Raw genomic sequence first — 27,247 nt, forward strand, 5'->3', positions numbered from 1 at the left:
ACTAAGCTACCTTGCTATTAATATCTTCTTGGCTGTCTAATGTCAGAGTTAAATGTTAAGAGTTACACTTAGAAAGATTAATAGCCTTGTATAACAACAGTGGTAATAGCTATTAATATTATTTATTGCTTTCCTATTAGGTTATAAGATTTTATATGCATAATGTCATTGGATCAACATATCCCCAAGCATATTTTAGGGCTTGCAGTTTAGTAACTTATGCATTGCTAGCTGGCCACACCATTCCCTTTTCTTGAGTCATTTCACTGCTCTTAGTATGGTAGTAGGTAATGGGCATGAAGTGGGGGTGGAGGGACAGGAGGTGGAAGCCAGGAGAGATAGAGATAAATAGGTGTTTGTCCTATGAATTACATGTGTGAAAATAGTTCCTTTTTTTAAAAAAAAAAGAACAAACTTAACTGAGCCTAGTCTTTGATACACTATTTTGGGTTGTTTTTCATGTAACTATTGGAAGACTAACTGTTGTTGTATCCCACAACACAGTCAGAGGGCCTTGGGATGAGACAGTGGTATAAAGCCAGCATGAGAATCCAGACCCACACCTGAAACACTTACTAGTCGACAGGTGTATATTGAATGTCTACTCTGATGAGTAGCATGAATAAGCAGCCTGAGTTTGGAGTATAAAAGGGGAAACAGGTAAAAATGGAGCAAGACACTGAAGCTTCCTTTGTCCATCAGGCCCTAGTTAACATGAAGACTCATCCAGCTTCTCTAGGTCCTGTTGATAATGGCTCCTCTGGATAGTGGTTCAGTGTAATGATTTGATGTATGGCCTGGGCTTCAGAAGACCATTGTCCCCACCTGCTCCTTTCCCTGAATTGGTGGTGGCCCTCTTAGAGAGCATGGGTGGGGGTCAGTTATAATGCACTCCATCTGCCTAGACTAAACTACATCTGCTGTCTCCAAACAACAATCCAGGATGAGCCATGTGATGCCTAGTATCTGGTAGGTCTTCATCTTTCCCAATTTCTAGTGATTCTCCCTCAGTTTAGGCCTTGAGACTTTCTGCTCTGTGCTGATTACTGTTGGGCAGTTTCTGGTGTCTCAATGGTGCTCCCTGCTGGAAATGCTCTATCAGATATGCCACCTTTGGTAAGAAGTCGGAGGATCCTGCCATCTACAGTGGACCTGGAGGGTCCCAGCCCTTCATTACTATAGAAAGCACTCTGAGAAATCATTAAACTGTGAGGGGGTCAGGTCGAGGCTTAGCTCTTTTATTATTTGACATTTGTAATTCCTAAAGGTGGAAGGAATTCTCAGGAGTTATTCTGATAACTCCTTCCTTGAGCCAGATGGTTGTCATTAAAAACTCTCTCAATAGTGGATTATTCAAGCAGAGTTCAGCATTTACATGTATTTAACAAATCCTACTTCTTTCTGATTCACCCAGTGGTTTGGAAGACAGGCAACAGGACTTCTCTTGAGCTCCAAGAATAAATTTAAGACCCTGAAGATCCTGGAAACTTTTATTTTTAGAGCACCATCTCCTTATTATACCAAACATATTGAAATGCATCCCATATTCGGTAACCTTTTTCTTTGCTGTTAAAAAAACTTGAAAATTATTTTTAAAATTTTGCATTTGAAATTATTTGCCTATAATAATTTATTTACTGTTATCTCTCAGTAACCATATGTATTTTTGAGAATTTCTGCCAAGTAGGAAAAATTAAAATTTATTTATAAATATGTGAAATCTGTATTAATAATAACAATGAAGTTGACATGATACATACTGTTGATGTTTAATTAATAATTTTAATTTTGCATTTTTCTTTTTGTATTTAGTATTTTCTTTCTTTCTTTCATTTTTTTCATTTCTTTCTTGTTCTCAGACCTTTTCAAAAGGTCTCAGGTCCTAAGTACCATGTCATCTAATGGCTAAAATTGTAAAGCTAATGTTAATCAGCTTTTTAGGTTGGTAGCCTTACCTTATACAACTCATAAGTCTAGGTTTAAGTTGGACCATATGACATTTTTGGTTATTTTTGGTTTGATAAAATATGATTGAAGAGAAGCAATTTCACATGATTTAAACTAATAGTTTATAGATGTACTATTGTGCTACTGAACACTATCTTATTCCTTCTACCTAAATGTAATTTTGTCCCCATTAACCATCCCCTCTGTATCCTCTCCCCCTCTATCCTTCCCAGACTCTGGTAACCCTCATTCTACTTGCTATCTCTATGAATTCAATTTTTTTTTAAAGTTAACTAAAGTGTTTTGGTTTCTAATATGACACACTTTTTCCCATGCACACGTAGGGTTAAATTGGAGAGCTAAGACTAGTAAAAGAAGAGTGTTGTGCATGTGGTAGGTGCTCAGTAAGTATTTGTGAATGAATGTATGCACGTATAAACAAATAACCAAACAAAACACAACTATGTAAATAAAAGCCACATTGCATGATACAGATGTGTATTGGAACTGGCAGAATATATTAATCATACAAAGTAGTTTGGCAATTACTTTAAAGTCTTTTAAACCAACATTCTGTTTTCAATTTAATTTTGTTTTATTAGCAAGAGATTGGCTTGCCTGTAGGAGAAAGCAGTCCTAGCGTGTTTCCCCGCTGACTCCTCATTAGGGAATAAAAAATAGAAACATTATAGATGTTTAAGGAAGAAAAAAAGCATTGTAGACCTAAAAATGAGGAGACTTCAGAGGTTAATAGGATTTTCATGAAGTATGTTGCTCTTTACTTGGTAGAGAAGACCATCTCCAGGAACAGGATCTTACAAGGTCCTGGTGGTTTTTACTTCCTTAGAAGCTCAGGGAAGCCAAGAGCTCTATTTTTTTTTTTCTTTTGGTAGGGGTTGGGAGATGGCAATCCTAGAGAAAACAAAAGAGTATCAAATCTTAATTATTAATAGGGCTTCACTTTGGGTCCATCTACCCATCTATATATTCATCTCCTTATCCTATTGCACTATGATGGGCCATACTGTCTGGGTGCTGGAAATAGAATGACATTTAAGATAGAAGAAACATTTTCCTACTAGAGGGGATATTCATTTTGTGTAGGGAGAGTGTGATTAGGGCTGGAAAAACAGAGTGAAGTGCTCAGGGAGTGTTGACAGAGAAATGATTCCTGGAGAAATTGGAAAACATCTCATCAAAGAGAGGCTAATTGGCTTGGGTTCAATCAACCTATAGAGGTTTTTAACCCTGGCTGTAGATTATAATAATTGGAAGGTTAAAAAATGTACTATATGCACAACTTCTGAAAAGAGCTGAATGAAGTGAAAAAATAAAAAGAAAATAAAGAAAATAAATAAATTTAAAATTAAAAAAAAAAGTACTATCTACCCAGGCAGGATCTACCATAGAAGTTTAATTGGCTTGGAATGGACATCTGTTTTGTTTTGTCTTTATCTCTTTTCTTTTCTTTTTTTCAAAAAAAAGAGAAGGGAATCAAGTAAATCCAATGATCAGCCAGGTTGAGAACCATTGGTCTAGAAGCAGTAGAAACAAAAAGCAGATGAAGGAGAGGGAAGTTGGATAAGTTGAGGAACAAGAAAGTTGGGAGCATTCCAGGCTAAGTAAACGGCATGGAAAAAGAACGATGATGTGTCAGGGTTTTCAGTCTCATCATGGAGGTGGACTCCGTAAGTAGGAAGCTAAACATTCTACAGAAATGTGGATGCCTAGAAGAACTACTTTGAGGGAAATATTTAGCAAGAAAGATTTCAGAATGGATTAATGTTTCAGTAAGGAACTGGTGGACCATCCTGGATCAGGTGTGAAAAGTCAACTAAAAGATACCTAGTGACCTAGGAAAATGTTATATATTTGGGGAGGGAATTTGATTTTCATTCATGAAACAAAAAATGTGGAACTTGAAAAAATCAAGAAATTTATACTAAAAAAAAATGATATAAAACCAAGAAGTTTACTGGTTACAGCAAGAAGATTAAAAAACAAACAAACTGATGGAAACAATAGGACGACTCAAGAAGCAAACTAACCCTAGGAATACCTTCACTACTCAAGGTAAGCAGGATTCTCACAGGAAGTAATTCCCATCAAAGACTAAGCCTGTAATAAAAAATTACTAGCTGCTGAAGGAAGAAAAACATACCACGAGAGTTGGTAGACTTAGACTTAGCAAAGAGTTGCACTGCAGAAACGATTTACTGAAGAAATCTGAAAGGACTTCCTTACAAATATGGTTAATATGTTCAAAGAGATAAAAGTAAAAAATAATCTAATAGGCTAGGAAAGAAAAAGAACAGTCAGACTTAAAAAAGAACCAAATAGAAATTTTGGAAAAATAATTTCTCAATAGATCAGTTAAAGGATAGACTAGTGATCCATAACCATTTTGGCACCAGGGACAAGTTTCATGGAAGACAATTTTTCCACAGACCAGGAGGCTGGGGATGGTTTCAGGATGATTCAAGTGCATTGCATTTATTGTGCAGTCAAACCTCTCTGTTAATGATAATCTATATTTGCAGCCACTCCCCAGCACTAGCATCACCGCCTCAGCTCCACCTCAGATCATCAGGCCTTAGATTCTCATAAGGAGTGCACAACCTAAATCCTTCACATATGCAGTTTACAGTAGGATTCTTGCTCCTATAAGAATCTAATGCTGCCACTGATCTGACAGGAGGTGGAGCTCAGGCAGCGATGCCAGTGATGGGGAGAGGCTGTAAATACAGATGAAGCTTCGCTTGCTTGCCCACTGCTCACCTCTTCTGTGTGGCCTGGTTCCTAACAGGCCATGGTTGGGGACGGCAGGGATATACCACACATGGTTGAATAAAATAATTGGAAAATTAGAAGATGGAACTGAAGAAATCACAGAGAAATAGGAGAATATTCCACATAGAAATAGGTAGAAAATAGAAGTCATAAGTACCAAATAGCATGTATTTTTGGAGAGTACAAATGTTTTTTGGAATGCAAAGCACTAGATTGACACTATAGATAGATGAGAGACAGAATATATTTATAAATCAATTATCCTAAAATTTAAATTGAATCCTAACTTATGTATTTTGTCATGTCATTGAGTTTCTAAGTGCATTTGCTATGAAGCAGGAAAAAGTTCTTGTAGTATTAAAAACTTTATTGTGGGAGATGAAAGTATGGCTGAATGATAAACTTGAGGATGTGAATCTTTGTTTTAGGAAACTATGTAATTGTTTTAGAAATGTTGTTGTAGGAAACTATATTCAATCAAACAATGTGACCTATGATTGCCATAGAAGGTTAATCTTACTAGCTAATCTTGTGATGATTAACACTTGGGCTAAGATCTCACTTATCTATTAGGATTCTAATTAATTCCAGCAGAATGAAAGACTAAGCAGATCGTCTTAGTATTAGAAACATGGCAAAAGTCATTTCCTCTTATAAAAAAGTGAAATAATATGATTCCAGTTGATTAAATTTATAAGACAGAGTCTCAGTTTTCTTCAACACTAAAAAGTTAATAATGCAAAATAAAAATCTAGTAAATACCATTTATATAAATTTAAAAATATACAAAACAATATAAGAATTTTTTATTGATACATATATATTTAGTACAAGTACAAAAATATGTACTAGAAAGATACACATCAATTTAATGAACGTGGTTATACCTCAGTATGAAAGGAATGGCAACAGTATGAAAAGGAATAGCTTTTTGGGGGAAAGGGCATGTGGTACAAAATATTCTATTGGATCTATTATTGTTTTTCTTAAAAATGGGTTTTGGAGTATATATGTCTATGTATATACAGATATACACATGTATTTATAGTATATATTATAAGCATAGATAAAGTATATGTGACATTTATATATTTAACATTTATTAACTCTAGATAATACCTTGATGTTATATTTCTGTAACCTTTTTATAATCAAAAAGTAATATAATAATTATAATTTATTATTTATAGTTCTATTTAATTATGTAGAATATGTTAAAATGACACTAAAGGCTGATTTGTCCCTTTTCACTATGCAGTCAGTTTCCATCCTCTGTTTACGTGAGTAATCTAGAAGTTTAGTACAAATTAATTCAAGAGGTAGTTTTCAAAGTAAATAACCCCAAAGTGCATATTTCCATCCTTGATAATATTAAATAAATCTTTCTTACCTTAAGAAAGCTTTTGTTTCCTGATTTCACAGGCAATTCCCTTAAATGTAAGTGGGCAGGAACACAAACATTGTCCATCCACCAAAAGCACAGTACCTCCATTTTGGCATGGGTGACATTTTCTTGTGCTGAATTCATCGATATAATCTCCAATGGCTCTTTCCAAATTTTGTTTCTTTAGGTGTGCATCTTTTATTTTCACCGGAACCAGATTATATATAGGAGACAGCTGCAAGAAAGCAAAACATTTAATTTTAGCAAAACAAGAAAGCAAAGCATCTTTCTCTACTGATGGAGCTTGTAGAATACTTTATACTCAATTATTTATTGGTTTATTTATTTATTTATTTGAGACAGACACTCTGTCGCCTTGGTTAGAATGCAGTGGTATCATCATCATAGCTCACTGTAACCTCGAACTCCTGGGCTTAAGCCTTCCTCTTGCCATAGCCTCCTGAGTAGCTGTGACTATGGGCACATGCCATGACACCTAGCTAATTTTTCTATTTTTAGTAGAGATAGGGGTCTTGCTCTTGCTCAGGCTGATCCCAAATTCCTGAGTTCAAGCAATCCTCCCCTCTTGGTCTGCCAGAGTGCTGGGAGTACAGGTGTGAGCCATTGTACCCAGCGTGGTTGATTTATTAATTCAGCAAAAGCTTATGGAACGCTTATATTGCCTATCTGGCAATATGATGTTGGCTTTAAAGACTATACTAGTGATTAAAACTAGTCCTGCTATCTGCTTTCAGGGAGGCCACATTATGGAGGTCATAACTAATAAAATAATATTAATGACTGATATTAACAAAATAATCACACAGATTGATTTAAAATGGAAACTGTGATGGGTGTTACAAAGAACAGGTATTTACCTATACTTTGAAAATGAAAAATGGAGGGGTTTAAACTTTTGGCCAGATAATTTATTGACATATTATTTTGTGAATTGTTTTTGCTGCCTTCTTCCCTCTCCACCTCTTCTTCCCTCTCCAGATGCTTGCAATCTCTTGCTTAAGAGGAGGTTTGTCTGCAAGGCCAAGTCCAAAATGCCCCTGAAGGCAAAGTTTTTCTTGGCTTTTTTTTTTCTCTAAAAGCCTGAACTCATTGAGAATTTTTTTGTGGAGGGAAGGAGTGTGGGAAGAATATCACTAAGACTGTAGATTCCTCCAGAAAGGGGATAGAAGTAATTATATGCCTCAAATAGCAGGACACCATAGCTAGATCTTCAGCAGTTATTTTGGGAGGTAGCAGGATTTGTGGAGTGCCCCAAGGACGCTACAAATGAAAGACCAGGGATCCAGGCTTGTCAGTGATTTCCATGCACAAGCCTCACATAAAGGGCTTGAAACCACTTCGAGTGAACGTGGTGCCTGAACAATGAGGTTATCAATCTGACCACAATAAACTAAAGACTTCCATATCATATCCCCATTTCCTGGACAGAAGTATCAGGATTCTTATACTAATTTAGGCAACAAGGAAGGACTTCCCTGAACTCAATGCAACAAATGAATGAGAGATGAATTTTCCAGCAGCATGAGGGGGACAGGATCTCAAAGTAAAACTTAATTAGACTTAAGAAAATGAAGCAAACTGTTTAATAATTTATATTGTACACTCAAATTCCTAGAGTAAGATACATAGGTGCTACAATGGATCAGGGAAGTCTAGAAAGGCTTTCCTGATAAAATGACTATTGAACTGAGATTTGAAGGTGTGAAGGCAGAGAGATGACTATTCCAGGCATATATAGTACAGAATTTTAAAAGTTCTTATATGGAGGGGGAGTTTGGGGAGATGTTGGTCAAAGGTTATAAAATTTTAGTTAGATAGGACAAATAAATTCAGAAGATCTATCGTGCAGCTTGGTGACTGTTGGGAAAATTGTTTATAGTGAAGGGATTATAACATATATACTAAAAAAACTTGTATTATATGTCCATGCAATTTAAACAAATTTGATTACATGACTTTAAAATGCCATTTGAGTGAGTGGCATAACACTTTAAAATAAGAGACCATAAAACTTAAAAGAAATTAGATTCTATACACTCAAAAGAGCAGAGATATACCACTGTTTCCCACAGGAGGGTAATCATGACTTGAGTAATGTAGACTGATCCTTTCTCTGAAGGCAATGAGACAACTCTAGCCCCAGCAACACAGTGAGACTCTGTCTCAAAACAATAACAACAACAACAACATAATTAAGAGGGTGGAAAATCCTTAAGTGGGAGAAGATATTTTTAGCACTTTTAAGTGAGAATAAGCTCATATTCAGAATATATCAAGAAGTATTATGAAGTCAAACCAACCATTCATCAGTGTAGTGTTTTATGAATTAGTATATGGGATTCAGGTTTCAAATATGTCATATTTATTTGGAAGAAAGAAACCTCTCACCAACATTTCCACATTGGCACTATAAACAATATAAGCATGGGGTAGAAATTTTTTGATTTTTTTTTTTAGAAATTCATCTTGTTTTACCCTTCAAAGGAAAGTCAAGGCCAGATAATCTATGATACAGCAAGAGAGGGTCATGAAGGAAGTCCAGATGAAATGCACAAACAATGTTCAAAGAGATAAAGATGAAGGACATGTAATGGCAACAGTTTCTGAGGAGCCTCAAACACTAGAGTTAAAAATTCTACAAGAATATCATCCAGTCTGAGCTCACAAGAAGACAAAGGACAACTAATATGTACTTCTTGACATTTTCTTGAAGAGTCATATCTTTTTCTGATGAACTTTGGTCTTCTATTAAGTGAGAAAATGGTTTTAATTTTTCTCCTTTCTACCATTTGTAGATATATTTTTAGTTGATATAATCTACCATAAAACTTGCTAACATACAAATAAATTGATAATACAGTTTAATATTAAGTATGTTTAGATTTCCTTCAGACATCTAAAATAATCAAACTGTATATTCCAAATGTGGTTTGTTGATAGAATGAGTGTTACTTTTATTCCTGTACAAGAGAGTGAGAAATGATTTTACAGAGCACTGGTACTATAGCCCTTTAAAGTACTGATGCTCTTTAACATCTGGTTCATCACTGCTAGGAGTTGCACAGTAGAGCAAAAATGATAGGTTAATTCATTCATGCATTATTGCCCCATGTTCCTCCAGAAATAGCTTATATAGCTTAACATATAGACAGATACAAGTGGTTGAGGGAAATTGGAAAAGGAGAAGTGTGAACTAAAGAGACAAGACAGATGCAAAAGTAACACAAATGAACAAAATTCATGCCAGGAGGACCCATCCATTTGCATGAAGTGGGTCACAAATTTGTCTGTATTTTCTAGTGCATTGAATAAGATACAACTGAATTTAATGATCCCATACATATAAGAAAACCCATGAGAAACAAAATGAGATTACAGAGTACTACTTCCCATAAGTCTCATAAAGAGGACATTGTGTTATATAACATCCTTTTAGTAAACAAAGCAGTGGATTACATAACTTTTTTTCTTGTAATGTCAAAACAAAACTTTACAGGAAGCCAATACACTATATTGTAACTATACTAATCTTGCTGCTATGGCTATAAAGGAAATCATAAACTTTATATCTCCTGGGCAATCTTTAACATATGTAATTTCTGTCAGCTGATATTTTAATAACTAGTTTATAGCAGTCTGTTTAAGAGGAAATAAAAGTGCAGTTATTCCACTGAGATAAATGTAGAACCATTTGTGTTAACATTCAGGCAAGCTGACAGTGGGATTAATATCCTGTCATGGAAATTGAAGAGTATAACAAAATAAGTAGAAGAGTGGGCCAGCCTGTGTTCTGTGCTTGGAGAAGGGCCAGGAGAAGATTCTTGAGCTGGGCTGAAACATTCCCCAAGAAGTGGTTTGGGGTCTGCTGAAGCACACAAAGGAAGACTCAAAGCTATGAATTCTATTTAATAGGGCATGGCCATACTTTCTTCAGTATGGAATATATTCATATATATGTATGTTATGTACATATATATATATATATATATATATATTTCACCAAGTATTTTACTTAGAAAGTCTCAGTAATATAGTCATACAGCCTTTAACTTAGAATAATACAGCAGGTCCTCAAATAATGTCGTTTCATTCATGTTGTTTTGTTGTAATATTAAGAAAAATAATTGATTTTTGGCCAGGGCCACTGTCTGTGTGGACCCTGTTTCCTTGAGATTTTAATATCAGTTTAGAATATGTTGACCTCCTCAGAGAGCAATCTTGAATCTGTAGAAGGACAATTGAACTTGCTTTATTGAGATGAGAAATTTAGTTGATACGCCCATCCAGATGTAAACATCCACCTAAATCAACAATGCTTTTCTTATTTAAGGTCTTCCAATATAAATTTATTTTATTGAGTTCAAGATAATGACTTTAAGATTTAAATGTAACCAAATAAGAGGAGCTTCTTCTGATTTTAATTTCATACATGGACATAGTAATTTGGCCAGCTTTTCCTCTCTCTTTGTCCTACTTTGCAACAAAATATTTGAAGTCTTACAGATATGTTTGTACTTCTGTGACTGGCTATGTTGCTATAACCTAAAGGAAGACCAGATTGTAAAAATTTTCAGTTTCTGAGTTCCTTTCTCACATAAATAAGATAGTTTTGGTAGCATCACTCACTCTTTAAAGACAGTAAAATAGAATAAAAGAATAACATTCTCCAGTAACTAATACTATCAAAAATGTCAACATTTCTGTAACTAAAGTTAATCAAACTGAAGAAGGGAGAAATCATAGGTATATTTGACCTGAGGGAAGAAAATTGTGAAATATACAAGGGAAAACTGAAAACTATAAAGGGAAGTGGAAAAATCATTCACTAATATTATCAGTAATAAAAGGAGTAAAGAAAAACACATACCTTTTTTAGTTAGTTTTGGAAAAGAAAGATAAGGTAAAATAACATTGCCATTTATATCTTTACAGTTAGAACATTTTTTTTTCTCTAGTAATAAGCACTAGACTTATAAGGGTTTAAAAACCAAAGGGTTTGTTTTATGCCGAAAACAATTCCTGACCACAAGAATTACTCACGCTTGATCTTATTTTCTTGGAGACCTTATACAACATTCTTTTCATAAAGATCTTTAGCAAATGAGATTCTCCTATGTTCTAAGTGGTAGTCTGATGCCATGTGAAGGCAGGGGACAGCCAATGGCAGATGGGAGGGAACTAACCGTCCCCGAGTATCTGTTTTGTGCCAGTCTGTGCTGCAGGCTCTATATAAGCAATCTTCTTAAATTCTCACAATAAACACAGAAGCCTGGAGAATTTAGTGTCATGGAAGTCAGAAAATATCACACAACTAGTGAGAACCAGAAACAGGAACTCGGCTGGTTTTCTAACTCCACACTGTGCCTGTCCTCTGTGCCATGCCTCTTTCCAGGGGTGAGATGGGAGCATGTCTGAATGCTCACTTCTCTTTCAGATGAAGCTAACTGTTCATCTCAACCAACTGTGACATTTAATAGGAAAGTGAGGCTGGGTACAGCGGCTCACACCTGTAATCCCAAAGAGATTTTTAGGAGGCTGAAGCAGAAGGATCGCTTGAGCCCAGGAGTTCAAGGCTGCAGTGAGGTATCATCAAAACACTGTACTCCAGCCCGGATGACAGAGTGAGAGCCCTTGGTTCAAAAAACAAAATCAAAAGAAGAAGAAAAGAAAAGAAAAAAGAAAATAATATGATCTTCTATTTGAAGATAAACATTTCTTACTTTTTGACTAATGAGCACCGGAGCATCGTTTATGGAAGAGGCCCAATTGACAAACTCAGTCACATCAATCGTGTCTTTTCTGTGAAGCTTTTCCTTTAGTACATGTGCATATTTTCTGGTTCCACCTCTTATGAGTGAGATAACATCATCTATGAGGTTATCACGAGTGATGTTTACTGAGAAGAGAAGAAGGACTTAAAAAGGAGCATTTGTAGTTCTGTGGTCAGTCACCAAGATGACATTTGATAAACATTTATTGAGCCCTTTTAGTAAAGTATAGTCTAATATATTTATTGAATTTTAATTATAAATGTTACTTGTGCAATTTTTTTCACCACAACTCTGTAAGGACCATTTTTTTTTTTTTTTTTTTTTTTTTTTTTTTTTTTTTGAGACAGAGTCTCACTTTGTTGTCCAGGCTAGAGTGAGTGCCGTGGCGTCAGCCTAGCTCACAGCAACCTCAAACTCCTGGGCTTGAGTGATCCTTCTGCCTCAGCCCCCCGAGTAGCTGGGACTACAGGCATGCGCCACCATGCCCGGCTCATTTTTTATATATATATCAGTTGGCCAATTAATTTCTTTCTATTTATAGTAGAGACGGGGTCTCGCTCTTGCTCAGGCTGGTTTTGAACTCCTGACCTCGAGCAATCCGCCCGCCTCGGCCTCCCAAGAGCTAGGATTACAGGCGTGAGCCACAGCGCCCGGCCTGTAAGGACCATTTTTATTAGTAGACCAATTGTAAACTTCGGTCATCTTTTTTTAAAAATAAAAATAGTACAGATAATTTTTCTCCATCCACTGATGATTCACAGCTGATCATATACACACATGTATACATGAGAACTAAACATAATTTTGGGTGTACTATATATTTTTTTGTTTTGTTGCAGATTTATCTTCATAATTATATTTTATAGGTTTGTTTTAAATTATTTTGATATTATAAAAAAGATCAAAGAGTACAAAAAAGAATAATGTGAAAAGTAAAATTTCTTTCCATTTCAAAATCCTACCCATTTTTCCCTCAGTGTCTCTCTGCAGACTAAACCAATTTTGACAAACCTTTTTAAGTCTTTTAGAGTTGTGAATTTTCAAAACTGGAAAGGAATTTCAAGAAGATTTTTGTTTATTCTTTCTTATTTTTATGGATGAGAAATTAAAAACTTAGAGAGGTGGAGTGACTAGCCCAAATTACACAGTTAGCTTAAGGGCCAAATATAGAAATTATGTCATATGAAAGGCAAATTCAGGTTTTTTTCTCATTTCATCACTTGTTTTCAATCATGACTACATCTTAGTGGTGGTTACACTTTTAAAAATATCAGGCTTTTCCCCACTTCTGCCTCCCAACTATTAGTTGACACCTTTAAAGGTGAGTCTCGAGCATTTGTATTTTTAAAAATGCTCTCAGGTATTTTTTTTTTTTTTTTTTTTTTGAGACAGAGTCTCGCTTTGTTGCCCAGGCTAGAGTGAGTGCCGTGGCGTCCTAGCTCACAGCAACCTCAAACTCCTGGGCTCGAGTGATCCTTCTGCCTCAGCCTCCCGGGTAGCTGGGACTACAGGCATGCGCCACCATGCCCGGCTAATTTTTTATATATATATCAGTTGGCCAATTAATTTCTTTCTATTTATAGTAGAGACGGGTCTCGCTCTTGCTCAGGCTGGTTTTGAACTCCTGACCTTGAGCAATCCGCCCGCCTCGGCCTCCCAAGAGCTAGGATTACAGGCGTGAGCCACAGCGCCCGGCCTCTCAGGTATTTTTGATTAGAGTAAAAGTTGAGAACTCCAGCACTACCTCATGCTTGTAAATTTGCTAACAATAGAAAGTAATATTCATACCAAAGATATTTGTATTTTTATAAAGGTTACACACTGATGTAATGTTAAGAATGGATTAGGGATTTCAAGTCAGGTGAAAGGTTGAATTGGGGAAATGGTTTTTGGCCTTTTCCTTTGTCAATGGATGCACATAGCACCATGCAACCATTTGGAACCTTTGTTAAAATTATGTGGAGAAAAGGAAACTTCCTCCAAATATTTTTCTACCATTGGCCTTCTACCATTGCCATGATCAATATACAAATCTACAATCACTACAGTGTGAAGGGCACCCTCGAGAGTTATGCACTATATTGATATCGATGAATATCCATGGGCTATCTCTGTTTATAGTGGTTTGGAAACCACTGTAAAGATAAAGTAATTTTTAAGCACTTTTCTGACCAAAGAGGGTAGACAAAATAGAAGGTAGACATTGTGAGAGGGCAGTGCTCATTGTCATCTACCCCTGGCTTTTTAAAACCTAATAAGTTAGGCCACACTTACCAATTTTACCTTCACCCCTCTTTAAACAATCACTTTTATTAACTTGAGCTGCAGCAGAGACTCCAGACATACTCAGAGAGAAATCCAGATGATACCCAAGGCATCTCTTTATATCTCTTAGTTCCACACCTGTTTAATGTATTTATTTGAAAATTGTTAGATAATGTCTATCACACCACAAATAAATGACAATTTTGCTATTTTGTAAGAAACATACTTAGGTTCTTAGACATCATTACCGAATTCAAATACAAGGTCATGTTTATTCTGCTTTGTCCTCGTATTAGAATCTAGTGGACTCTTTTTGACCTTGCTTGTCAACTTAATGGCAAAGGCACATTAAATTTACCACTATGTTAAAAGGAATATAGGTTAGACTGGTGATTATAGTAAAGTCCTTTATCTCTACTACCATAGAAGGGGGGCAGTAATGTTTAACATGTATTGACTACTTATTACATACTTTGCATTATTCTAAGCATATTGTATTCATTAACTAATTTAATTCTCACATTGGCCTTATGAAGTAAGTACTGTTATTGTTCTCATTTGACAAATGAGCATATGGAATCATAAAGCAGTTAAGTAACCTACTGATGGCTAATTACTCAGGCAGTAGTGAGCCAGGTTTGGATTTGACTCCTGAGCTTTCTGGCTATTAAACACTTCTCTATATGAACTTCATAATTTGGTCATGACATGCATCATCAACTCCTGATCCTCTTTGGAAGACTCAGTTCATCATTAAGATAGCTGATTCATCACTTTGGACAGATTGCTTATGTATATGACAACTTTGTTTTGGTCCTATGAATGCTATTTAGTAGAAACCAATCTTGGAAGCTGACTCATTGTGGTATGTATTAATAGATGCCCAGGTATTAGGAAGAAAAATTCTAATATTTTCTCAAAGTCTATCATTTAGTGTCTGTTTTTTTTGTTGGGTACAGAGTGAGGACCTCCTGCCTCTCCTGGAAACAAAGGCGGGCTGAGCAATTGCCACACCTGGGGGAGGTGTGTGGGAGGACCTTGTGAATCTGCCAATCAGAACTTAGTGAGCCAGCTGTAAAAGAATGCAGAGGATTCCCTAGCCCATGGGCAAAGCAGCACAGGTACAGTAGGATCTGGAAGGAGACCTAGAACAATCTAAGGCTAATTATTATGTCATTAGCTTAAATCTACATTGCAGTTCACCCCCTGAAATGGGCTTTCAGAGAGGCTCATAGGAAATCTGCATGCGCAGTAAGACTCAGGTTATGTATCTCCCAAATGTCCATCAAAGTGGTTCAATTATGACGTTTGAACCACACGGAGGGCCCAGCCTAGACACCATAAAACAAGACCCCAGGCTATAACCAAGGCCCTTTTTGTTACCACAGGGAGTCCATTTGTTGTCTGAGGTGAACATATCTTGCTCTTGCTCAGTGAACCTATATCTTGCTCTTGCTCTGTAAATCTGTCTTGTCCTTCTTCAATAAACTTTGTTTCATGCTTGCCTTGCCTTTGGTGTATCTGGTTATTCTTTGGCCAAGAACACACCAAGAACTGAGAACATACTGTGACCCTACACTTTGATTTATAAAAATTAACAACTCCTCTGTTTTAAGGGTAAATAGCCCAGACCTCAGCTCATTGACCATATCTGTTTTTGTTTTTATTTATTTCTTACCTCTGTCTCTATCTCTGTCTGTCTGTCTGTCTGTCTGTCTGTCTGTCTGTCTCTCTCTCTCTCTCTCTCTCACACACACACACACACACACAAATATGTGATTATTTATCCTGGAAGCCAAAATGCTTTATGTAAAAGGAAAGGGAGATCAAATTAATCACAGGATTCCACAATGAGTGTTAGAAATAAATATCTGGGGGCATTTGGGAATTCATTTATCCAATAAATATTTCTTGTGCATCCAAAATTAGTTAGAACTTAAGAATTATCAGGTAGCATTTCCCATGGGAAGGGAAGAGGGAGGATAAAAATGGAAGACAAAGCCAGTAATCCAGAATTCTAGATTTTCAACCTTATTTTTAGGAAGCATGAGGACTCTGATTCTGAAGATAAGGGTGAAAAATACCTAGGTGACCCCAAAGGGCTTAGATTCTCTGCCTTAGCAGTGGACACTTCCAAGTCCAGACATCCCCAACTGAGGTGGAGGACATGGCTTAATACTGAGGTACTGGCACTGGAGAAGTGAGAAAGATGACTTTGTCTTCAAAGGTACTAGGGTTGACCTAGTCATCCTTTGCTATTAAGGCCAAAAGCTAAGTAGATTTAAGTGGAAAACTCTGAGTTACTCAGGGTTAAAGGGCTCAGCTTATGGAGTTATTTTTGCTTATTTGTTTTTGTCGTTGTTGTTTTTGTTTCGTTTTTACCAAAGTAACTCCTGGCCTGAAGGGTTCTTTGTCTTTTGATCAGCCTTGCTGAGCCTTTATCTTCTAATTTCGAAGTTACTCAAGACTCAATCTTCTTGTGTTTCTTCCTTATTTGATATGTCTATCAATATAGCCTATCAAGTGGGGCTTGTAGCAACCTCGCTATGCTGTAGAATTCAGGCGTCCTCAAACTATGGCCCACGGGCCACGTGCGGCCAGCCGAGGACATTTATCCAGCCTGCCGGGTGTTTTGCAGCTGCTGCCTGTCCTGCTTAGCAGCCGACTCGTCCGGGGCCCACAGTGCGCATGTGTGGAATGTGTGCCACACTCTCCAGTGGCCCTCCAACGGTCTGAGGGACAGTGAACTGGCCTCCTGTTTAAAAAGTTTGAGGACCCCTGCATATTGCCTCATGAGACAGAGTAAGCCAAGAAACCTCATACTCTGTGTCCCCTGGGAAAGCTTCTACCTGCCCGAGACAAGACTGGGCATGAAGACCAGTTGGTTCTGGCCATGTCATATTTTTTCATCCATCAAGTATTACTGACTGTGGGGGGACTGTCGGGCTTTAAGGTCAGTTAATTCTCCTCTTCACTTGACATCTGACCCCATAGCAGCCATGGAAGTGGTTTTTAGCAACACTTTTCTTCCTAAGAGACACAAGGCAGAGAGGAGATATGCGGGCATCTATCACCTTATTAAGGAATATTATAACTAGTCATAATCACTCTCACAAAATAAATGATTAAAACTAGGCCAGGACAGTAACTGTGTAGCACAGAGGCTTATCTTCTACCTGTGGCAGATATTGATGATCAACCACGGTCCTTTTTCTCTTGATTTCAGGTGTGGCCAGAAACCTACTCAATATGAACCTGATTCAACAACCATCATATGATGAGAATTGTCATCATATGAGGTAAAACTAATTTTCCATCTTTGCTTTAAGATGTTAGATTTATATAATAACATTGCTTCTCCCATACCTGCTAAGAGAAAATGTAGAACAATATTTCCTGTCCAATATTCTGAAATATATCTTGAAAGGTAATTGTCATACATGAATTGAACTAGTCTACTGATTAAGAAATAGGTTATATATATTATTTCTCTGCACTTTTTTTCACCTGTTTCACTAAAAGCAGCATCATGTTCTAATAAACATTAAGTTGCAACGCATCTTTCAGTAACACTGCTGAGTAGTATTTGACCAAGTCAGCTTATTCAAGATGGAAGTTGACTTGCTATTTAACAGGATTTTAGGTGCCAACAGGCAGGAAGAGAGTTTTCTCAAAGGAGCTGGTTATAGGGCTTTTCATTCTTAAGACTTTAATCACTGAAAGAGGATAGTGAACAGAATAACATTTAGTCAAAACAGCATTTGAAGTGAGAGCTCTATTTCTAGGCATACCTTTCTCATTCATAGCAGCTTTATCCAAAACATAGATTAGTTCATAGAGTCCTCCTAGAGACCCAGAGCTGCTGTAGTGTGTTCCATAGGTTTCCAAAAAGGCAAAATATTCTCCCTTTCCATAGGCAGCTGGCAAAGCTTTTATGTCATCCAAGAAAGTTGTTGTCAGTATAACATCTCGACTTCTCATTACAAATCTTCCCAGATGAATTACTCCTTTCACATGCAGAAAATGTTTTTCCTTTGTTATAAAGCAGATAAAGGAAAGAAATATGAGTTTTATCACTATTATTTCAAATTAAAATCACAAAATTTAGGATTTTCACAGGCACTAAAATGTTTAGCAGTAACTATGAGATATAATTTTAATCCATTAGAATGGCTAAACTTAAAATAATATGAATACAACTGTTGAGGAGGAGGTGCAATTATTGGTGAGGATTGTGCATTGCTGGTGGGAGTATGAAATTATATAGCTACATTTTAGAACTATTCAGCAGTTTCTCATGAAGTTAAACACACATCTACCCTATTACCAGGAATTCTATTTCTATATATTTAGCTAAGATCAATAAAAATATTGTCCACAAAAAATTTATACAAGAATTTCATAGCAGCATCAGTTAGAATAGCTTAAAATTGGAAACAACTCAAATGTCCATCAACAGGGAAATCAACAAACAACTGTGGTATATTCACACAATGGAATACTAGTTGGCAATAAAAAGGTAAAAACTACTGATACATGCAGCAACATAAATAACATAAATAAAATAAATAGCAAATAAATAACTGTCAAGAATATTATGCTGAGTGAAAGAAGTCAGATGCAAAGAAATATATACTATATAACTCCAGTATGATTTTATTCATATTAAGTTTTAGAGTAAGTAAAACTAAGCTATGGTCAGATAAATCTGGTAAGTGGTTACATCTAAGGTGACAGGGAATTGATTGCAAAGGGCATGAGGGATTTTTTTTTTTAGGGCAAGAAGCCTGAGTCTACTTTTATGATTAAATTTTCTTGGTATGATGTCCTTTAAGTCAATTTATTTCAAAGATCTCGCTTAGATCATTTCTATCCAAATAAGCTTTTGTTTATTCTATCTTAAAACAAGAAAAAAAATTATCCTGGCCTCATTTGCCCAACCAACTGCTACCCATTTCTTTGCCCTTGTTAGAAGCAAAATTTCTTGAAAGGGTTTTCTATGCTGGATAATTCCAATTCCTCTCTTCCTAGTTTCTCTTAAGTCTATTTCAGTCATGCTGTTGCCCTTGCTACTCCAACAAAACTTCTCTTGTCAAGGTTATCAGTGACCTTCAAAATCCTAAAGGCAGTGATCACTTCTTAGCCCTCATCTTCTTTGACATATTAGCACATTTGACAGTTCATCACTCTTTTCTCCTTGATAGAACTTTTATTGTCTTCTAGAGTAGTGGTTCTCAATGTATAAAATACAAGCAAATCACCTAGAAATCCTGTGAAAATGCAATTCTGATTCAGTAGGACTGGGGCGGAGTCTGAGGTTCTAGCTTCCCAGTAATTTTGATGCTGCTGTTCTATAGACCACACTCCGAGTAGGAAGGCTCTTGGGCACTTCTAGTTGTGCTAGTTTCTCCTCTTTCCCCAGATGTCTTCTATTAAACTTCCCTGAATTTGGTCTTTGATCTTCTTTTATTTTCTATCTACAGCAACTGTTGGTGGTGTCACAAAACCCCATGACTTCAAGTCAACAACTCTCAAATTTATGGCTCAAACCCAGATCTCTTTCCCAAACTCCAGCCTGATAACACCAACTTCCTACTTGGCAACTCCAGTTGAATACCTAATAGATATCTCAAACACGACCTAACCAAAACGTAGGTACTGCTCTTCCTCTCCAAACCTGCTCTACCTGAAATTTTCTCTAATCAGCATCTCCATCTTTCCAGTTGCCCGGGCCAAAAACCTTGCAGTCAGTTTGACTCTCCAACTGTCCTGTCTGAACTACTATCATCTCTCATCTGGATTCCTTCAATAGTTTTTAACAAGACTCCTTGTCTTTGCTCTTAGCACCCATAATCTCTTCTTGGCAGAGTACTTAGAGTGATCATTGAAAATATAATAGGATATGTCAATCCTCTGTGCAGAGTCCTCCAGTGTCCTCCATGTCACTCAGAAGAAAGCCATACTGTTACAGTGGGCTTTGAGGGCCTTCAAGGTCTGATTCAAGGTAATCTCTCTGATTTTTTTCTCCTTCTGATTTCATTTGACCAATTTATCACATCAAGGTTTTCCTATATGAGAGACTTATCTCTAACAGTTCCTTCTGCCAGGTAAATCATCTCAAATCTAACTGTCTTATTAATACTGTCTCCTCTCCTTCCAATCTTTACTCAGTGAATCTCGTCTCAGTGAAGCCTACCCTGAGCTTCCTTTTTTTTTTTTTTTTTTTTTGGCCTAGTACAGTGAACTTTATTGATGGTACATGACAAGGTGGGGCTCCCTAGGCCCCTCCCATTCTTCAGGGGCTCTGGCATGGAAAGTGCATCGTGAGGAGGGGAGATTCTCAGTGAGGTGGGGACTGAGTAGGCAGGGACACCCCAGCAGCTGAGGCCTCTCTCTTCCTCGGTGCTCTGGCTGGGGCTGATGGTCCGGGACTTTTACTCCTTGGTGGCCATGTGGGCCATTAGTTCCACCACCCTGTTGCTGTAGCCAAATTCATTGTTGTACCAGGCAACGAGCTTTACAAAGTGGTCGTTGAGGGCGATGCCAGCCCCAGCATCAACGGTGGAAGAGTGGGTGTCACTGTTGAAGTCGGAGGAGACAACCTGGTGCTCAGTGTAGCCCAGGATGCCCTTGAGGGGGCCATCCGCTGCCTGCTTCACCACCTTCTTGATGTCATCATACTTGGCCGGCTTCTCCAGACGGCAGGTCAGGTCCACCATGGACACGTTGGCAGTGGGCACGCGGAAGACCATGCCAGTGAGCTTCCCATTCAGCTCGGGGATGACCTTGCCCACAGCCTTGGCCACGCCAGTGGACACAAGGATGATGTTCTGGAGATCCCCACGGCCATCATGCCACATCTTCCCAGAGGGGCCATCCATGGTCTTCTGGGTGGCAGTGACAGCATGGACTGTGGTCATGAGTCCCTCCATGATGCCAAAGTTGTCATGGATGACCTTGGCCAGGGGGGCTAAGCAGTTGGTGGTGCAGGAGGCATTGCTGACGATGGTGAGGTTGTTTTGGTACTTGTCGTGGTTCACGCCCATCACAAACATGGGGGTGTCAGCAGAGGGGGCAGAGATGATGACCCTTTTGGCACCCTCATCTAGGTGAGCCCCAGCCTTCTCCAGGGTAGTGAAGATGCCAGTGGACTCCACGACGTAATCAGCGCCCGCTTCACCCCATTTGATTTTGGTGGGATCTCGCTCCTGGAAGATGGTTATGGGCTGGCCATTGATGACAAGCTTCCCGTTCTCTGCCTTGACCATGCCATGGAACTTGCCATGGGTGGAGTCATACTGGAACATGTAGACCATGTACTTGAGGTCAATGAAGGGGTCGTTGATGGCGACAATATCCACTTTGCCAGAGTTAAAAGCAGCCCTGGTGACCAGGCGCCCAATACGGCCAAAGCCGTTTATTCCGGCCTTCACTTTCACCATGGTGTCTGGGAGACGGTGCTGGCGCTGCCTGAGAAGATGCGGCTATCTGTCGAACAGGAGGACCAGAGAGCCCTGAGCTTCCTTTTTAATACTGCCACTTTCTAGGCATTCCTGGTTTCCTTTATGTTACCTTTTGTCCCATAGCATTTATTATGTAGTAATTTATTATATAGCATTTATAGCATTTTCTTATATAGCATTTATTATATAGTAATTTATTATATAGCATTATGTAGTATTTTAAAATACTATATAACTTCCATTTTTTGCTATTATATTTGTTGGTTTTGGTTGTCTCTTTCTGCTGTCTCATTCAGCTTCATGAGGACAAAAATTTTTTTCAGCTTGGTTCACAAAAATATTCTAAGCATCTAAGACAGTGCCTGGTCACATAGTAAGACCACAATTAAATATTTGTTGAATGATTTAACGTGTTTTCCACCTGTATACTGTGGGTGGATATGCATGTGAATACAGGGGAAAAGTACAGACCCATACAAAACAATTATACATTATGAATAATGTAAGTACCAAGAGTAAATTCTTATTTCAATGTGGGAGAAGGTTGTCCAAATAGGTGACTATGGTATTAGAAAAAGAAGAATGAGAATTTTACAAGAATCATACAGATTACAGAAAGTATATATTTTTTGTATTTATTCCAAAGGTGTTGAACAAACTTAAAAATCTGGCCTAAATATAAAAAAAAAAAAGGAACACATTTTCAAAATCTCAAATTAAAGATACGATTACAAAGTATTTAGACCAATTTTATGTGCAATGCATATAATTTCATGGCATTATTACTATAGAGACACATTTTGTACTAAGTAAACAGCCATCATTCTAAGGCTTTGCAATGAATTACTGGAATTTCTTAGTATGATTCTTTGTTATAAGGACGACAATTATATAAATTGAATGGTCTGTTACCACAGTCTCAGTCAAGAAGTACATTCTGAATTCTTAATACACATTCTTTCTCTGCTTGCTACCATCAAATATCTGATTCACTTACTGTTGCCAAAGATCCCATAAGATTTTTCTACAGTTGGTATTCTTCTTCCTGGCGTTCTAGCTACATATTTGAGGATTTGATACATGTTGCTTTTTTCTCTTGTGATCTCTATCTATCTAAATGCTTAAACTTTAAAAAGGGAGCTTGATTAGTTTGAAACATAGTCTATTATATTCTCTTTAGTAAATGTTTGGTCTTACCTTCTTTGAAGAATATGACAAGAGTAGTTGGTAAGTTTCATTTTTGGAATATAAAAATTGAAAATTACCCCGGGTATATTGAGAATTTGGGGAATCTTTGGCCTGAGAATTTTCATTTTCTTCAAATTTAGCTTTTTTTACTTCAGTGGGTGTGAATTTTAGAGCTAAATTTGCATTAAAAGTTGATGTCCTCTCTTGGATGATACTTTTAAATGCTTGAATCTGTTCTTCAAAATATTCGGTTCTGAAATTTTTATCAGCTTTGGTCTAAAAGAAAATTACAAAGTGTTATTGAAAACAAGATACAAAACAAAAGCAAAAACAGAACAGAAACAAACAAAAAAATCAAGCAATCATTTGAAAGGCAGTAGAACAATGGAGTTAAAAGTGAAGGTGCAGGAGTCAGATTGCTGGTGTTCAAAATCGGCTCTGGGACTTTGAAAATGTTATACAGTAACCCTGTGCTTCCTTCCTGTACAGTACAGACACTCCATCATACCCAGCCCAAAGGTCGTTATGGAGATTCAGTGAGATAATGCATATGAAGGGCTTAGAACAGAGCAAGCTTTCAACAGTTAATACATTAATAATTAAAAAGTTATTGCAGAATGTATGCATGTATATTCCCATTTGTGTGGAAAAAAAAGAAAGATAAAAGCTAACTTTTAACTGAAGGCTTATGGGCCATGCATTGTTTTGAGTATTTTACACATTAATGAACTTAAGTAGAAAGGCTAGGACTTGAGCTCTGAGCTGCCTGGCTTCAAAACTTGTTAAACCTTTACATTCTACAGCCTGTTAGAAAAAGAAATGCTTTTATGTGCATAGAAAATTACTATAACAGTAGGCAAAATGTCATAGAGAGTTTTCCTTGCAAAAGGAAATGTGAAATGGGAATCTAGAGGGAGAAGAAGCTCTTACTTTTCCTTGCATAATCTTTGGTGTTGTTTGAACTTTTCACTGTTTTAAAAAAACATGCATTTTTGTATGAAAAACCTACTACACTAAACAACCTAGTCAAAAATTAAAGCTTTCAATGAAAATATCATTTGCCAGTTGGCTATTATCAGATATCAATGGGAGGGTTGTTATAGCAATGGTTCAGCTTCCTTTTCAGACATCTTCTGAAACAGGTGTGACTCTTGACTGGGAGGGAGCACCTATCTCTTCAGGCAGTGGCATGGATTGGATTCAGCAACATGTATTGAGTGGCTGTTCTGCATAAGAAACCTAAAGTTATTATCTAAGTGTATCCCAATGTAATGATAGGCCAGTAGAATTCTTTCAAATAATAAAAGACAAATAAATTATTGCCAATAAGTAATTTAAACAAGATTTAAAAATTAATTAATTCAACAAAGATTGATGAGCACTTAGGTACACATATATGGAGTTGGCATTGGCATTGGTAATAGGCTATAAGGAAGTATGATATATATATATAATTTGCCTTCAGGTGCTATAATGATATCCATGAGAAGGTAGTTAATGTATTCCACTGAGTATTAGAAATTGAAGAAAAAAAATCCCCTCTAATAAGTTAAAATAGCAATTTCCACTCATGTAAGTTCATGTTCTTTTATGTATGGTTATAACAAGTTTGGCTACTTAAGTTCTAAGACCATGACAGATTTGAGTAAGTGGATTACCGGCAGTGGGAACACCAAGGGACTGATATGGAGGCTTTAGCAACCCCCTCCTCAACTCTTGCAGCCTTTTTTCTCAGTTGGCATCAAATAAATATTCCACAATTCCTATCTGCTTTTTTACAAACTTGATGCCGAGACTCCTTTGGAAGTATTAATCTGACTTGAACTGATAAAAAGCCATTTATAGTCTTCCTTTCTCCCACCATGTGTGAACATTAGTTTTGCTATAGGAATGATAATGTGTTTGACTGTGGGATGCTGCTCCAAACCCCACTGGAGTGTAAGTCATATACAGGGTAATCACCACATTATCTTTCTAAAGTCCCAGACATTCTAAAATGCTAAAAATAGCTGTTTCCAGGGTTGTAGATAAGGGAAAACAGTGTTTCCTCTCCAAACGTAGCTTCAAGATCAGTCTTGGGTGACCCTTCTCCCCAGCCCTCACCATTATGTGTTATACAAGTTATTACCCTTTCTCTATAGAGAAGCTAAGAGGCTGGTCATAGTGGTAAAGACAGGGAAACTGTAAAGTGCAGACTGAACCCCAAACAAAATAAAAAACAATAACCGTCTCCCCTCAGCAATGGCCAAGGTTATCAGGTTTGGTATATTCTATTTTAAAAAGTAGAACATCTGTAACACTTTTCAAAAAGATGATCATCTTCCCCTCACAAAATTTCATGCTTAAAGAAGATAATCCTGGCACTGTGGGGAAAAATCAACAACCAAAAAAGGTTCCCTCAGGTTTGTGGGAAACTGATTCTATTCTGGACTTATAGGCACAAGAAATATGACAGTATGATTCCACATGCAAAAAAAAAAAAAAGCCAGGCGAATGGTCCAGGTGTTCAAGTCTTTAGCATTCATACAACAGGATCACTTCATGTTGATTGATAACATTGTTAGAAAGTAAGGGAAAATTAACTATATATGTATTTAATAGTATATATATTTCTCAAACTGCTGGGGCTCACAATGATAATAGCTTTGTTTCTAATTGAATAAAGCAGACATTATGGGGGTTCTTTACCAATGGGGCCATTTTAAGAAACAGACTATTGTAGCTCCTGGTTCAGAATAAGCTAATTAATTTTCTTTATTATATCTTGCTTGGATCAAAGAAGGTATCTCCACATATGATAAATATTAATTAATTGAATGGATGGGAGGTCTAGTCTGTGGATGGTTCTGGAGAATTGGGTGACTTTAAGGAAGGTAGTAAGTTTGGGATGGCATTGTGTAGAGTAGAAGTCATTTTAAGAGTTTTGTAAGATGTAGAGATTTGAGGTGAGTGAAAATAGTCACTCACATTAGTCAAGCAGCCTTTTCACAGGGGAATAATAAAGGAAAACAAACGGAAAGATGGGTTTTTCTTGGAAGACTAGCAAAAATATAAAAATAAAAACTTAAGTAACATGGAAACAGAGTAATCACTACTTAAATCAGCACTGATTTAATTTTCAGTTATCTAAACCCCTTAGATGATTCTTTTTATGCTGTCTAGGTATTTGCCCAATCTTTATCACTAGGTGAACATTACTGAGGATTGAATACAGACTATTCTATGTTTCTAAAGAAATGCAAGCTACATCTCCTCTTCTTTGAGTCTTATGTTCACATTCTTACTCTACTGTGTTTTTTCATGATATTTGGTATTAAATATATTGAAGCAACTTTTCCACCAAAACCTGAACAATATTTTCTTCTTAGAAGACTTACCTCATAGGCCAGAGAAGCTACATTCCAGGGTCTTCGGTAGTAGGTTAAAGTGTTTCCATCCCGATCCCGGTTACAGAGTCCATTGTAGACCTCATTGTCGAAAGGTGTGCTTAGGGGCTCCATCCCTAAAATGTTGATTCTGAGAATGAACAGAGTAGTATCAGGCATGGAAATACCACAAGCTAATGCAAGGCAGCCCTCTGTAGCCAGGAAAAGTGAGACAGCTTCGGTTCATGTCACCATCACCCAATATGTGTGCGTTATAATCAGGAACAGAAGCAAGAGCCTATTCACCTTGGCTCAGTGTCTCTGGCAGAAAGCAAACCTTAGAAGGGCCTTATAAACTCTTTTAGGCAACTAGGGCTCTGTGCAATGAAAGAAACGCAATAAGTAAGGCACGTGGGACCATCTGGCTCCTAGAGTCTTAACTCCACTGCTGTAACTCTTACCTAACCTCCCCTGGTGAATCAAGAGCCGATGCTGTAATACCAACTATTTAAATTATTTGAGAACAGAGCATCTCAGGGGGGAAATATAACATATGCATGTAATTTTTCATCTATGAATCAACATTGGGACTCTTTCTCTCTCTCCACATTCTCTTTAAACTTAAGCCTTTTCCTCCAGCTGTCTCACTGCTTGTCAAGAACCTCATTCCCCCCAGACTTACATTATTCCTATTATACTTTCCAATACGAACACAAAAATTTCAGCATTCTAGTGAGGCATTCTCAAAAGTTCTACTTTTTCCACAGCAAAATATTTTTATTTGGCAAGCTTAAATTCATAAATAGAAATCTTATTTAGCTTGAAAAAGGTTGTTTGATTTTGTAGGCTTAAAAAAAATATATGAATAAGAAGCACTTAGTTCTTTGTGAAGTACACCTTTGTTAACTGGACAGACACAGTTTTTGCTATCTAGGCTGTATCTGGAATAAATGGCCCCAAGCCAGGAAGGCCAAAATGGAGGTGTGATCCTCAAAACTATAACTTACCTTGGCACAAAAGCATAGACTCTTCTATTTCTCTAGACCACATTCC

The 27,247-nt window shown here is 37.1% G+C and overlaps 1 protein-coding gene, 1 long non-coding RNA gene and 1 pseudogene across 2 annotated transcripts in view; 1 reads left to right on the top strand and 2 right to left on the bottom strand.

Annotated features, from left to right (window-relative positions):
- LOC109731308 (uncharacterized) overlaps positions 1–27,247 on the top strand; it is a 106,651-nt gene that overhangs the window by 21,724 nt on the left and 57,680 nt on the right. Inside the window, exon 2 of the long non-coding RNA XR_012921674.1 lies at positions 17,405–17,477. This is a non-coding gene — a long non-coding RNA (uncharacterized LOC109731308). The remainder of the gene's footprint in view (positions 1–17,404; positions 17,478–27,247) is intronic.
- C9 (complement C9) overlaps positions 2,414–27,247 on the bottom strand; it is a 47,089-nt gene continuing 22,255 nt past the window's right edge. Inside the window, exons 5-11 of the mRNA XM_012736490.2 lie at positions 26,207–26,345; positions 22,839–23,105; positions 17,970–18,210; positions 14,188–14,316; positions 11,863–12,038; positions 6,128–6,356; positions 2,414–2,859 (exon numbers count right to left, since the gene is read on the bottom strand). Of these exons, the coding sequence (XP_012591944.2) occupies positions 6,129–6,356; positions 11,863–12,038; positions 14,188–14,316; positions 17,970–18,210; positions 22,839–23,105; positions 26,207–26,345 (1,180 nt within the window). The 3' untranslated portion in view covers positions 2,414–2,859; position 6,128. The remainder of the gene's footprint in view (positions 2,860–6,127; positions 6,357–11,862; positions 12,039–14,187; positions 14,317–17,969; positions 18,211–22,838; positions 23,106–26,206; positions 26,346–27,247) is intronic.
- On the bottom strand, positions 20,496–21,840 carry LOC105855477 (glyceraldehyde-3-phosphate dehydrogenase pseudogene; annotated as a pseudogene).

This window comes from Microcebus murinus, chromosome 11, assembly GCF_040939455.1.
Source record: "Microcebus murinus isolate Inina chromosome 11, M.murinus_Inina_mat1.0, whole genome shotgun sequence".
Lineage (NCBI taxonomy): Eukaryota > Metazoa > Chordata > Mammalia > Primates > Cheirogaleidae > Microcebus > Microcebus murinus.